The 14,048-nt window shown below is 55.1% G+C and overlaps 3 protein-coding genes across 3 annotated transcripts; 2 read left to right on the top strand and 1 right to left on the bottom strand.

The window, feature by feature from the left end:
• Positions 1 to 1,501: 1,501 nt before the first annotated feature.
• On the top strand, positions 1,502 to 8,640 carry PSV08DRAFT_388057 (uncharacterized protein; the record flags this gene model as incomplete). Its single annotated transcript, XM_014220983.2, has 2 exons — positions 1,502 to 6,130; positions 6,275 to 8,640. 2 exons carry the CDS (start codon positions 1,502 to 1,504, stop codon positions 8,615 to 8,617), a joined length of 6,972 nt encoding a protein of 2,323 aa, XP_014076458.1. The 3' UTR covers positions 8,618 to 8,640.
• Positions 8,641 to 9,267: 627 nt separating this feature from the next.
• Positions 9,268 to 11,409, bottom strand: PSV08DRAFT_388050 (cation efflux family-domain-containing protein; the record flags this gene model as incomplete). Its single annotated transcript, XM_014220982.2, has 2 exons — positions 9,268 to 9,690; positions 9,753 to 11,409. The coding sequence occupies 2 exons, from the start codon at positions 11,407 to 11,409 to the stop codon at positions 9,605 to 9,607; spliced, it is 1,743 nt and encodes a 580-aa protein (XP_014076457.1). The 3' UTR covers positions 9,268 to 9,604.
• Positions 11,410 to 13,140: 1,731 nt separating this feature from the next.
• Positions 13,141 to 13,811, top strand: PSV08DRAFT_286000 (60S ribosomal protein eL39). Its single transcript, XM_014220981.2, has 3 exons — positions 13,141 to 13,165; positions 13,228 to 13,328; positions 13,443 to 13,811. Exons 1-3 carry the CDS (start codon positions 13,160 to 13,162, stop codon positions 13,489 to 13,491), a joined length of 156 nt encoding a protein of 51 aa, XP_014076456.2. The 5' UTR covers positions 13,141 to 13,159; the 3' UTR covers positions 13,492 to 13,811.
• The last annotated feature ends 237 nt before the right edge of the window (positions 13,812 to 14,048 follow it).

Here is a 14,048-nt window from a genome sequence, read left to right as displayed (position 1 = left end):
GGGCGGGTGCGCGTCAGTCACGATGGGCTCGGTGGCCGCAGACGAGGACGAGGGCGAGGTGGAGGAGGGGGGTTCGGCGTATTTGGGCGTTGGCGACTGACTGTTGGAGCACGCAGAAAGGGCACCCTGCAAGGCAGTGTGGCGGCAGATTTTGAGGAAAAAGAGCCCCCACACCCGTGGCCAGGAGGGAGGCTAAGGCGTGGCACTGGCATCCCTGCCCGTGTGAGGCTAGTTCGCGGGTCGATCCCCTTCACGGCCAGCGGGCGCGGCCAGGCTCTGCTCGCCGTCGTCGTCGTCGCCGCCGCCGCCGTATGCGTGCCCTGGGGTGCGGTGCCGTGCGTGCGCGGGCGCGGGCGAGGGCAGCTGGGGCAGAGGGGGCGCGGTGGATGCCTCTCTGCGGCCGTGTGTGGCAGTCGAGCAGCGAGGGCGGTGGTGTGCAGCGGGCAGCGTGAGTGCGGCCCCAAGCGGCCTAGCGCGACCGGGGCCGAAATCTGAGGCAAAGCCTGCTGCTGCCCCCCCTGCAGGAATCGCGAATGTCCAAGTCGGCGCCCAATCACACGCGCCCGCGCCCGCCTGCATGGACTCCCTCGCTAGCCGTTGCAGGCCAACCGGGGCGTCCATTTTGACTTGCAGGCATCCGTCATGGCTGGGTGTCAGTGCTTCGTTCTCGTGTTCTGGTCTCCTCGACGTTCCCCTTCCCATCATCACACCTTCGTTGCGACGACGTCTCTCTGCACGCCTCCATGCCGTAGCAGAGCCCCAGTGCGCAGCCCGGCGAGACAGCCCCCCTCCTTTCCATCTCCCACCCCCCTGCCAGCCGCTGCCTCACGTGCCCGGGACGCTCGCTCGCAAACCATCCCAGCGCCACGTCGACGGGCTGCACAATCTCTCCTACACGGCTCCCGCCGCCCTCTGCCGGCCCCCGACACGCTGCTCCAGCTCCAGCAGCTGCCCAGCCCAGCCCTCTCCCCGTCCCGCCCCCGTTGCACGCGTTTCCACCGCGAGACGCACGCTTTGGGCGCCAGAGACGACGGTAGCAGATTGAATCTCAGCGCCCGGCGCCGAGAAGCTGCGCCTGTTCCACCGCGGATCGGGGATTTGGCGCTTTCCCTCATTTCCCTGGTTTCAAAGCACGGGCCCTGCCGCTAGCGCCTCGTCTACCACGGCCTTGCAAACACGAACCTTGAGTTACGTACCTGACCGACGTCAACCTACGACACCACGCCTGGCTCGACGAATCACGCACTTGGCCGTCCTCTTCCATTCAACCCTATTCTCACCCAACTTGCCCGTCGCCCGGACCGCCTGTCCTGCCGCTCTGATCCCATCCCTGCACCACTGCACCATCCACACCACCGATCCAGCCAATCCAACCAACCCAATCAATCCATCACGCGACCACGCTCTCTGACGACGGCAAATCGCTTCCTACCTGGCCGCTGAACCCTCCTTGTGCCCATGCCGCAATTGCAGTTTCCATCCACAGCAAGAGACCACCATCATGTCTGCCTCGCGGTACCCCGACAATGGCAGATACCCACGCGACAGATCTCCACCCTACCGGGATCGAAGACCATCCGCCTTTGGAGGCGGCGGAGGATACCCCCCAAGAGGTAATGAAACCTTTCGCCCAAATGCAGAGCCAGCCAGCTTCCCACGCGAAATCCCCAAAGGCCCCAAATCACTGGCCGATGCGCCACGTGGTCCACCAGCTGGGCCACCCTCAGGCGCATCCCCAGCTCCACGTGATGAAAGAGCCCGAGGTTTCGCTGGACGCGGTGAGGCAACTCCACTGCGAACCGCGCCTCCACTTAGCAGCGGGCCCGGATTCTCACACAACTCTCAAAACTCGTGGAGAGCAGACCGCGACCGAGATCGCGACTTTGATCGGCGTGAGAGAAGACCAACTCCACCCCGCCGGTCGCCCATTCGAGATTCTAGGGATCTGCGCGACCAGAGAGACTTTGCACCGCGTGACCTGGATGTCAACCGCGCTCGACGCAATTCACGAGACGGCCCTCTCTCGGCAGGTTCAACGTATTCGGACCCCCCTCCTCTTGGTACAGCATCATCCTACCGTGGTGGAGGCATAGGCCGAGGCCGAGGTGGGTTTGCAGGACGCGGTAGGAATTTCCATGGTGATGATCGGGACCGACATCACGATCCACGTGACCGGATACCAGAACGTACATCGTATCGCCCCAGAAGCCGGACTCCTCCTAGACGCCAAGAACGGGATATTCGAGAAGAACGCGACTTTGACCGAAGAGACCGTGATGACCGGAGGTTTCCCCGAGAGTATGATTCTTACATTGGTCCTGCAGGTACTGCAAAACCCGGATTGCGCGCACTAGACACCCACCGTGGACCAGGTTCTTCCGACCTAAGGCATCTTCCAGGCACACCTACAGGACCAACGCCTCACTCTTCTCATCATGCATCTCCGTCTGATAGGTTGGGCTCGCAGGGAGATTCATATCCAAGACGGCCTTCTCTTGCCATTGATCCGCTCTCTGCCAAGGATGTCCGTCGGGAACCTGGTAAGGACGAGGCCCTGTTAGCCAGCCGTGCAGAAGCATCGAGGGAACGATATGCTCCGCGAGCATCGTCACCTCCCGCTTCGATCCCGGCATTTGGTGGGTCTAATGTGTGGAGAGCACCCGTCACTGATATCAAACCAAGCACTGCTCCAGTACCACCGCCCAAACCTGCCCAACCTGCTCCAGCACCCTCCGCGGCTCCTCCAACTCCTTCAGTTCCCATAACCCCTGCTGTTTCATCTGGACCTGCTGCTTCGACTGCGCCTGTTGTTCCCACAACGCCCGCAAAAACACCCACAGTTCCTACTGCTCCCAAATCCGCTATCCCCTCTGGCCTTGCCACCGCCCCGCCTACTGGGCCCAAGGCCGATCGTGCACCGGATCGCCCTCCGCTTAATGATGCACCCAATCTAGAGAGCAGGCCTGGCCCTCCACCTCCTCCACTTCCGCCTCCCCAGCGGATGGAGCCACCCGCTATTCCGCCTGCCACTGTTGCATCCCATGCCAATGACGCACTCAGCTCGGACACCGTAGCTGTCAAGGGTCCTGTAACGCCACAAATGCCTACGCCACCCAAAGGTCCTTCGAACATACCATCTGCTCCTCCAACAGCACCAACGGCCCCATCAAACACGGCAAAATCTCCGCCCCAGGGCCCAGCCCCGAGGCCACGCGCGCCGCCAACCGCTCCCCAAGCTGCCCTGAGAGCCAATGTTTCGCCCTCATTCTCGAGAGCCACCCTTCCACCATACGCCCCTCGGGATGCATCTCCCAACGCTGCTCCTTCCACATTTGGACCCCGCGTTGGTAGCGGAAGTGGGCCTGTAATGAGTACTTCTCCCAAGAGCCTCCCAGCGAATATCCCGACTGGTCCAAAAGCCGACAGAACACCAATGGCTCCTCGGCCGCCTCCACCATACAATCAAGCTGATAGATCTGGGTTCCCGCTGGCCAGGGGCCCTTTGAGCGGAGGTCCGAAGAGCATGCAGTGGGTGCGGCCTGGGTTCACATCGAGCCGGCCATCGATTCCAACCAAGCGCGAGTTTCCCACAGAAGATCGTGAGCGATCGTTTGGAAATGCTCCTAAAGCACCGAGGCTTGAAAACAGTGTTTCCGCTACGCAACCACAGCGGACGTCACAGGCAAAATCAGTGTCACCTTCGTTTTCTAGAGTGTCGACTGATGCCGAACGGCCTAGAGAACGAGCCTTGTCAGCAGAACGGCCAGTCATGCCTTCGCCTAAACCCACACCGATCGAAACCAGACGCTATTCCGATGTCGTCATGGCAGAGGCGTCGCCTCAAATGGCCAAGCCGCCAATGTCTGCTGCATCATCCGCGCCGGAAGCTCTGCAAGACTCTGACGACGATTTGGATCTAGACGAAGAGGACTTTGCTGAGTCGGAAGCGAAATACAACCGAGAGCGGGCTCGTTTGGAGGCCAAGCGTGTGGATTTGAGTGCTTCACACTTGCGCGCCCTGACGCCTTTGCAAGAAATTGCTTTGCTATCTTGCCTAACTGTCGATCATCTTCCACAGGCACGGCCTGAACTGGCATCTGCAGAAGAGATGGGTACACCTTTGCCTCAAGAAGAATCGGTTTCATTGTCTGCCAAGACAGTGCCTGACATGCTGTCAGCTCCTCAGCCGCCACCAGACAGTACTACAGCAGATCTACCAACGCCTAGGGCTGAAGACTCTGAAGACGTCGAAATGGAAGACAAGGAAGAGGTTGAAGAAAGATCAACAGCACCTGCTACTATGGCACTACGCCTTCGCCGGGAGACTTCTGCTGATCAAGAGACTCTTCCTGACTTGAGTTCGCTACCCTACCTTGGTTCTGGCCCTCCCACACCTTTATCCGACATTGGACAAGATCATCCCGCCTTACCAGAATCTGTCATGGATGTTATTCGGAGCAAATTACGCAAGAGCATCGAGCCAGAAACGAGCATTGATCAGACCCTTCGACGATATGCTGCTGTATACAAAGAGTGGCGACTGCATATTCGACCATGGGACGAGGAGCGCGAGCAGGACGAAAATGATAGGCAACCGTCTGCGGAGCCGTTGCTAAAAGCTGTCACTCCTGATGCGCAAAACGCTGCCATGACCGGAATACTTGACGGATCTCTAGCACCTACAGGCCGAAGAAACCATGCGAGCCGGTGGGCTACTGAGCTGGATCTCGAGGCTGTTATCAAGGAGTCTTTGAAGACCGCCGAGGAAGAGAAGCTCGGAAAAAGAGACAAGGAACCGAGAAAGGCTATGGCTGACCCTGAAAAAGAAGCAGACGTACCCCTGGAATTGACCGAGGCTGAGGCCCAAAGGCGCAGATTCATTGATTACAACTTCCAACGCGAACCCGGCCAAGGCATCTTTGTGTTCCACTACGAGCCACCAGAGGATGACTTCACACCTGAAGAGCATCGAGTCATGGTATACAACTACAAGGACCAATATGCCAAGAAATGGGGCAAGCTGGCTGAGGTCTTGTACAAGGAAGTTGGAACTGAGCGCACCTACAAAGACTGTATCAACCACTACTATGCGACCAAGTGGGGCAGAGAGTACAAAGGCAAATTGCGGAAACCGCGTGTGTCTAGAAAACGTGGTGGAGGTGTCAGCCGGGGCCGTAGTGCTATTGCCAACATGGATCGAACTGAAGTGCAAGGCGAGGATGGACAACCCTTGCCTGTCACTGAAACTGGCCGCCCCAGACGCTCTGCTGCACCAACATTTGGTCCCACAGAGACAGATTTTGATCCAACTTCCGGAAATGTCACTCCAGCCCGGGCCCGCAGGCAGACTGACACGGACGGCTCGCAAGAGAAGGCTGGAAGGCGAGGAAAGCCCTCAAAGGAAAAGCTTGGTCGCAAGCCAAAGAACCCGCCACTCGCTGCAGCCCCCGTGGGCTCTGTTGTCAAAACCGATCGGAAAGAAAAGGCTTTCGGTGTCAAGATGGAGGATGATGCGAATAAACGACCGTTGGACGAGATGCCCGTGCCCATGCACGTTGTACCCATGGAGGAGCAGGTAGTCATGTCCAGTGATTTGCAGCAACTCCCTGGTATGCCGGGCAGCCTTATGGAGCGTCCCAAGACTCAGCCTGGTGCAAGACCTGGGCCATCAAGCTATTGGTCGGTTTCAGAGTTACAGGACTTCGATAAGAACGTTGCACACTTTGGCACGGACTGGATTGCAATCGCGAACCATATGGGCACCAAGACGCACACTATGATAAAGAACCAATACCTCCGCCTTGTTGAAAGCGGCAAACTGGACTTGGAACAAGTCGCAAAAGAGGCAGATGCACGAAGGGAACGCGGCGAAGATCTTGGCCCACCACCTACGCCAACTCCGGCACCCAAGAGACGATATGAGAGTACACAAGCGGCGCCAGTTCGCCCCATTGCGCCTACGCCTGAACACGCTTCTCCGCCTCCGAACGCGCTTGCGCTACCCAAGGCATCCCCACCGCATCCTAATCCCTCTTCGAGGTTTCCCAGTATTGCCCAAGGGCCCATGCAGAGCAAGCCACTGGTACCTAATTCGGGATTCCCTGCCCTACAGGAGACTAGCCTTGTGTCTGTACCTTCAATACCACCACAGCAGTCTCCACCCGCTCCACCCCAACATGCCCAGCCACAGCCACAGCCGCAACAGCAGCCGCAACAGCAGCCGCAACAGCAGCCGCAACAGCAGCCGCAACAGCAGCCGCAACAGCAACAGCAGCAACAGCAGCAGCAGCAGCAACAACAACAACAACAACAGCAGCAGCAGCAGCAGGCACAGCACCACCATCACCACCAGCATTCCATGTCACAACAAAAGGCACAATTGCAGGGGCCCCGAGCAGGGTATTTCTCAGATGACCTGCCGCCGCGTTTTGAGAGCCGGCCACCTTCGCAACCATCAGGTAACCAGCAGTCACATCGACCGTTACAGCAGCATGTCACTCCTCAGCCACGTGTTCAAGAGCATCACTCTCCTGTCTATCGCGGCCTTCATTATCAGGAACGAGACGCTGTTGGCAGATCTGAGCACCCACAAGAACAAGAGATTCAACGCAGGATCCATGAGCAACATGTTCGCCGGATATCCACAGAGGTGCCACAGCACAGGTCTTTTGCTTCCAGCGGCGCACCGCCAATTATGGGGCCAGTACGTTCAGGCTCGGTCTTGAGATCCCCGGAACACCGTCCCTTGCCATACTCGCACTCCCGGCATCCATCGCAGGTCCAATCGCTCAACCAAACCACTGCCGAAGTATTCTCTCCAGGATCCAACACCAGTCACATTGGGCAACAACTGCCGCCTCGCTCGACAATCCTTACGCCACCTGTTAAAGAAGAGCCTAGGAACATGACACCTTCTGCAATGCCTCCAGCTCAGCCTCAACCAATGCTCCATTCGCAACTGCAGCACCCGCAGCGCAATCAACCACCTATGCACAATACTCCACCACCCGTTGCACACAAACCCGCTCCTGAACCGCGCAAGTCGAATCTCATGTCTCTGCTAAACGACACCGATCCAGAAGAGCCTAGACGTAAGAAGCCGAGCGAGCAAGGTCCGCCATCGCACAGCTCTACCCCTCAACAGTCAGCGCCAGTCGCTCCTCCTCCCCCGACAACCCAGAGCTATTCATCATCGTCAAGGCGCCCACTATACGAAGACCCAATTGCTGTGCAGCCTCCTTACAGCCGTTCATCGTATTCTCAACAATCCTCGCTTCCCGCCGCAGCATCGAGCAGACCCATCGATCTTCCAGATGATAAGCCGTCAGCAGGTAGGCCAAGCTTGCGTGAAAGCTGGTCAACTCGACAATCGTATCACCCAGGGATGAGCCAGACTCCGCAGCTAACTTCTATCCCGTCCTCGCAGTCTGGGCTGGCTCAAGCACCTCCTGCTAACGAGAGAATGTTCAATCATCGGTCCGTCTTCGCTCAGCACAACACTCCGCGTCAAAATGCAACCCCGCCTCCTCTTGCTGGATACAGCAGTTCGTCAAATCCGCATTCGCGCGCTTCAAGTATAAGCGGACCGCCAGGATCAATGTCCCGACATGCTATGCCTGGTACAAGTGCAGCGCAGCATGTGCAGGCAATGAACACGTCTGCGCAGTCTGCGCAAATTCTGCAGCCCAACCCATACGCTCAGGTGGATCCACCAGGCAATGGCGGACCCCCGTCTGGCCCAATGGGTATGCGTCCCAGCCCACGTCTGCAGGCAAATCACGCTGTGCAGCAGAGAGAGCCAGCTGGACGCAACGAGCATTCGCAGGCTTCGAATGCAAACATGTCGTATTCCAACCCACAAACACCGAATGAGCATCATGGACAACATCCTTTCCAGGGTTTAAACAGATTGACAGAACCGTATCGCCCTCGCGATCCTCGGGACGCTCACGAAATAGACCATCGACAACTATCAGATCGCGACACTAGCCATGAGCTCTCTCAAAGAGCTGATTACTTGCGCGAACAACATTCCAGCTCCGCAATGCGTTCGACAGGCCCGCCAATGCATGAAGATTTGCGCTATCAATCTCAAGATCGAGGTTATCTCGGTCAGAGGTCCCAGACTCAAACTCCACTTTCAAGGTCGGAGCATAGCCAGCCTCCACCTCTGCAACACCCACCTCACTCATCACTTGGAGTGGCAAACCACTCGTTATACGGCCAACGCCCTCCCCCCGAAGAGCCACCTCACCATTTCATGCGCAACCCTCGCGACCGAAGCATGACTGAGCGTCTCCGAGAAGAGCAGGCACAGGCCCAGGCCCAACACCACGCAGCAATGCAAAACCGCGACGAACACATGCGACGAGAAGCCGAGCGAGACATGCGCGAACGCAACATGAGAGAGCGCGACATGCGTGAACGTGAAGCCCGTGACGCGCACCACCACCGAGACAGCTTTATCAGAGCTAGTCATGCCAGAGGTGTGCCTCCTCCGCCAGCTGGTGCTGGTTCGGCACCGGGATCACTGCCCGATCAGCGCTTACCTCCTACGGGCGATTGGGTCACGGGCGTGCCTAGACACCCTGGGGATCGTGGGCCATGGCAGCGGTAGATGATGATTGATGAGGGATGCGTGTCATATGTCTCGCCTTTTTTTTCCTCTCTTTTCTTTCTTCATCAAATGGGAGGATGAACTTGTTGTTTTATTGGGTTTAGTTGGAAAGCGATGTCGTCGTCTTACTTTGTGTGTGTGTGTGTGTGTGTGTGTGTGCGTGTATATGGTCTGTCTTATACTTACCATATGGATATATATCTTTTTGGTTCCTGTTCTGTTCTGTTTCCCCCCTTTTCGTCTTTGTGCTTTTTTTTGTAGGTAGGAAAGTTTTAGTTTGTTTTTTTTCTTTCGTTTCATATGTCAAAACTTGTAGATGAACAATATTTATTTTTTTATTTACACACAATATATCAACTGTATTCTTTGCTATGTTTTTTTCTAGGGGGGGGGGGGGGGGGTTTCGGCGAAGATACACGATAGGGAAGCGGGGGAAGGATTTTCAATGTGGCCTTTTGTTTGCTATCTGGGTAAAAGATGGAGAGGTTGGAAAGATTTAGAGATTATTTTTTATTAGCGTTTTGAGTAAAGAATAACGTTATATATTTTGATATAGCAGTAGAAGTCTCTCTCGAAGCGACATGATGATATCCTAGAGAGAGAGAAAATCTTTTCTCACATTGAAAAAATCTTTGATTGTTTATTTTAATACTCTCTTCTTTCTCTATAGCCAATATGTGCGTAGTGCATACGGCCATTGTCTACTTTTATCTGCCTTGCTACAACAAATCCGTCTGTGTCCTAATCGTACAAGCGAAGAAAAATAGCTTTCTCAATGGAAAAATACAGAGTTTTTTGATACAAGGTGAAGTGGTGAAAAGGCGGCAACGCTCTGTTTTTTTTTCCTTTTCTAAATGCCATGTGTGTATGGAGCCGACATCGTCTTTATGAAAGGATGTGTGGGGGAGATGGTCTTGCAGTTGGGTGGAAACTGCGGAAATGAATGACCAGATTTGGTTGTGGGGGGGTGTTTCTTTCGTGGGTTCTTCACTCCTGCTGCGACATGTGTGTTGGGAAGTTGTAGTCTGTGTAGTCGATGTGGACGAATGCACGGTCGACGTAGGGTACGCTTTCTAGAGGCAGTGTTAGTACACATGTTGGTACAAGATGGGAGAAGGGGGGAAAAATAACTTACCAAGAACGTACTGCAGACTCTCGCCTAGATCGTGGCTATCCCTCAGACTGAGATTCTCGTCAACGACAATATCGACCTCGACATTCAGCTTGTCACCAGCATGGTATGCCTGCAGACCCTGGATTCGCTTGATGCTCTTAGCAAATCGCATGGTCATGTAGAGCAGAATGTTCCTCTCGTCGGCAGTTGCACTCGCACCAGTCAAGTTACGAACGTGCTCTGCAGATGTGGCACCCCAGTTGATAATGACGTAGGCAGAGAGCAAGATACCGCCGAGAGCATCGAGCCACCAGATCTTGGCAAAGTAGCCGACTAGTGGGAAGAAGATGGAGAAGGTGTTGAAGACGACGTCAGTCATGGCGTCTTGAGCCAAGGCTTGTACGCTCGAGTTACGGATCAGGCGGCACCAGAGCCAGCAGAGACCCTTGATTATGACGGTGGAGGCCATGATGGCAACGGCAGGAATACCCAGTTCGACGATCGTGTGGTCTTTACCCGTAAGCCGTGAGATACCCTCGATACCAACCTGAAAGAAGGAGGTCATCATGATGACGGAAAAGATCAAAACACCAATGGGCTCGAGTCGCCTGCGGCCAACGGGGTATGCATAGCGATCTTGACGTGCAATCATCCAGGAAGTGAACCACACGATGGCGGTAGAGAGAAAGTCGAGCGCAGCGTCGACTAAACTGGCGACGACGGAAAGCGAAGATGTCATGATTGTGACGACAATCTTCAAGATCAGCAAAGCCGTATTTGCACTGAGATTGACATAGAGGGCCAGTTTGACAATGGGACTTTCGGTATCTTCGTCTTCTTCTGGTACCCAGTCCATGAGCTTTGACTTGGCTGCCTCAAGGTCGTCCTCGTCGTGAATAGCATTCTCGTTTGCCAGCAGCGGCGTGTTCTCGTCAATCTCGGGGACTTTGTAGAGATTCTTTGGTGTACGTTTGACCATGGGCTTCAACGCGCCGTTTCCATTGCCATTGAGACTCCCCGATGAGCCAGTTCTACCCCCGCTGGAGAGTCCAGGAGTGGTTGTACCAGAGTTGTGGCCGTCGAGGGCTGGTGTTCCTGTAGACAAGGATTCCTCTGTAATTGTGGTGGGGATCTTGACCGCACCCGATTCCAGGTTTGTGTACTCCTGAATGAGGTTGTGCGGTAGCGAAGAGTCGAGAAGACGGTCAATGTACATGTAGTTTTGGATAAGCTGGTTGTTGCGCTCGTAGTATTCGCGGATCGGCTTCTTCATGCCCTTGAGCTCTTCTTCATGCTTGTAGTATTTTTCCCACTTGTACCGGGGATTGGAGTTTCCAATCAGCCGTTGACTTCGCATCTGGGGTGTGTTGAGAATGTGTGCACCGATGCTACTCCTCCGGTCTGAATCGCGGTCATAAGCCATCATAAGTCCGTGTCTGTACGCTTCCATATCCTCGTCCTCTGTGTCGCTGCCGCGACGCTCGCTGCTGCGTATGGTTGACGGCCGACGCGAGCTGTGTAGTAGCGAGGGGAGGTGGTGACCGCGCGTAGTAATGGCAGAAGCCTCATTCTGGGGAGAGAAGAGTTTGGAGTTGGCAAGACGGGGCACACTTGATGAGCGGGGGATTGTCGCCGTGGAGGGCGACGGGGGCGGTGGTGTGGAAGGGTAGTCAGTCATGGCGGCAATGGGGATGGAGAAAGTGGGCAGACGCGACGATTTGGGTTCAGTTTGGTTGGAAGAAAAGGCCAATGTCTTGGGACGATGTTTGTGCGCGTCAACGCGGCAGAAGCAAAACGGGCGTGAGGGTGGAGTTGGTTATCGCGCTGGCGCAGGGCAACTGCGAGGATGATTGGGATCAGCGGAGAAGCTGGATGGCAGTAATATGTAGTAGGGAAATGGGCGGATTCGTCCACCACGGCGCAGATGCAGAGCGATATGCGGCCGGAGTGATGTTGCAGCGGAATCGTTCAGGCCTGAGGTGCAGAGGGCGCCGAGAACCGCAATAGGGCCGTGGACGCGGCAGAATGCGACGAGGAGGTTCGCCGAAACAAGAGGGTCTTTCATCCAGGGCGGGATCGCCATGGCCTCGCTCCGCTAACTCCTGCAGATGCGCCCACTTTAGCTGTGGCCAGAGCTCGCGCTGCTGAATCTGGGGTGTACCAGCCGAGATCGCCATTGGTTTCTGACAAAACATTCGTCGCATGTGTTTCACGCAGTCCCGTCTGGACGCTCGCGAACAAAAACCTCACCTATGCTTCTTGGCGTTATAGGTTGGTGGGCACGGCTTTGCTGGGTCGCTGTACGCCAGGTCCACTCTGACCGGACTAATGTACAGCTGCATACCCTGAAGTCCGCACCTTTGAGGTTTCACGCTCCCCCCAACCACCTTGGCCAAGCATCGTGCAGGCGCTATATGAAACAGGGTCTTGGGTTGGCAGGCAATGTGCGCCATACTTTACTTACCCTGCCCTGCTCTTATTGCCCGATTCTCTTCTCGGTGTCCTGAGTCCGCTCGCCTTTGCCCCGTACTCCCCCACCGATCCCTCGTACTTAATACAGAACAGCCGTTCCAGACCCACCAATTCCCAATTCCATAGCCATCCGGCCTCAAACCATCGTGGCAAATTATTAGCCGATGGCTCAACGGACGCCCAGCCGGACTGCTCAGTCGACTTGCAGGCCTGACTCGTTAAGACGTCTTGTTTACGTGCGACGATAGATACATAAAGTTGTATGTTAAGCTGTCACAAAAGTATGCTTCTTGCTAAGCGAGTCTTCTGATAGGCTTGGCAATAAGACTATTTAACGAGCTGGTGAACGTCCGGATAAGACACGTGATCGAGTTGCATTTTTCGTTGTTGACGGTCCAAGATGAAATATGTCGAGATGGCATTCTACCTTTTCTGGCAGATGAACATTGACCACCTGCAGTGAACCAGTGCAAGTACTCGTGATTGTTGAATGTGAATTGTCGAAAAGGAACGTAACCCTTGCCATGGCGTTAGTTCTCCGGTAAATACAGTCCTGTTAGATAGGATGAAGGTATTGTTGATAGTATACAGTACATCTCATTCGTCCTGTTCCGTGGTTAGACAATCCACTCAACTGCTTGTAGAGAAGCATAGCATTCGTGAGCCAAACGGATGGTTCTGCGCATAAGCATGCCATGAGGTATCAAGACGTCATGAAGCTACACTTCTAAACCGAGGACATGCGCAGTACACAACACATTGCCGTGTATAGGAGTGTAAGAAGGTGAAGGTGGGGTTTGGGGCAGCCACACTAGCACCACCAAAGTTCCCAATGCGGTCTAGCACTTCTGGCTGCTTGGCAGCGCACCATGGAGCTCGGCTAACAGCCTGAAATTCGCTTTTCCACGACAACGACAACTTCTTCGACATCCGACTACTCACAACAAGCAGTCAAGATGCCGGTATGATATCATCTCCTACGGCCACGCCGCCCTGTAGCAACGCCTATTGACGATTTTTGCAGAGCCAAAAGTCATTCCGCACCAAGCAGAAGCTTGCCAAAGCGCAGAAGCAAAACCGCCCCATCCCTCAGTGGATTCGCCTGAGGACCGGCAACACCATCAGGTACGACTTCCTTGCAGCATCCTCGTAGACTCTTGTGTCTCTCAGAGCTGCATGCAATGCCATAAGACGGGCTGGCCACGACCGTGAGAACTCGAACTGACACTGCACCCCAAGGTACAACGCCAAGCGACGACACTGGCGCAAGACCCGTCTCGGTATCTAAGCGGATCGCCCCCTTCGAGCCATCCCTCACTCGATTTCCGATTCCCAGCCACCTCTTTCGACGACGACGACAAGGACTGTACGAAACGAGCGATCATATTGGGAATTTCGCACATGGCGGGAACCGAGCGACCAGTCTTCTAAGCGAAGTACATCTGCAATACGAGGGATGCAGTGGGCGGTACTCTTTTCACGTTACCGGATACCTCCCTACCTCTGATTCACGGCGCTTTGGGTCTGTAAATGGGCATGAAAGGAATCGATTCATGATGGTTAGACTAAGCAGTGATGAATGAAACCACTTGCTGGGTCGCAATGAACAACGAATGGTGTTTTGATTGTGTGATGCAAGTCGCTCGCAGTTGTCATGTGGTGAGATTAATAACCAGAGCCGTTCTCATGGCATAGTACTCCCGTACACGTGAGCCGAGAAAGTAACCCGCTCGAATCCCAATAAGCAGGACGTGGCCATTCGGACGGTGACGATACTGCAAAGTTCAAATGATTGGCATTATGTACTGCATTAGTCATGTAGACCAACGACACTTGTGACGCACT

This window comes from Bipolaris maydis (genome assembly GCF_028858645.1).
Source record: "Bipolaris maydis strain C4 unplaced genomic scaffold PSV08scaffold_5, whole genome shotgun sequence".
In the NCBI taxonomy this organism is placed as follows: domain Eukaryota; kingdom Fungi; phylum Ascomycota; class Dothideomycetes; order Pleosporales; family Pleosporaceae; genus Bipolaris; species Bipolaris maydis.
This window is presented reverse-complemented; position numbering and strand designations above follow the sequence as displayed.

Bases quoted from the DNA above. Each gene is read 5' to 3' on its own strand.
- PSV08DRAFT_286000 (XM_014220981.2), top strand. The intron at 13,329-13,442 runs GTACGACTTCCT...CTGCACCCCAAG, and splicing joins AGGACCGGCAACACCATCAG to GTACAACGCCAAGCGACGAC.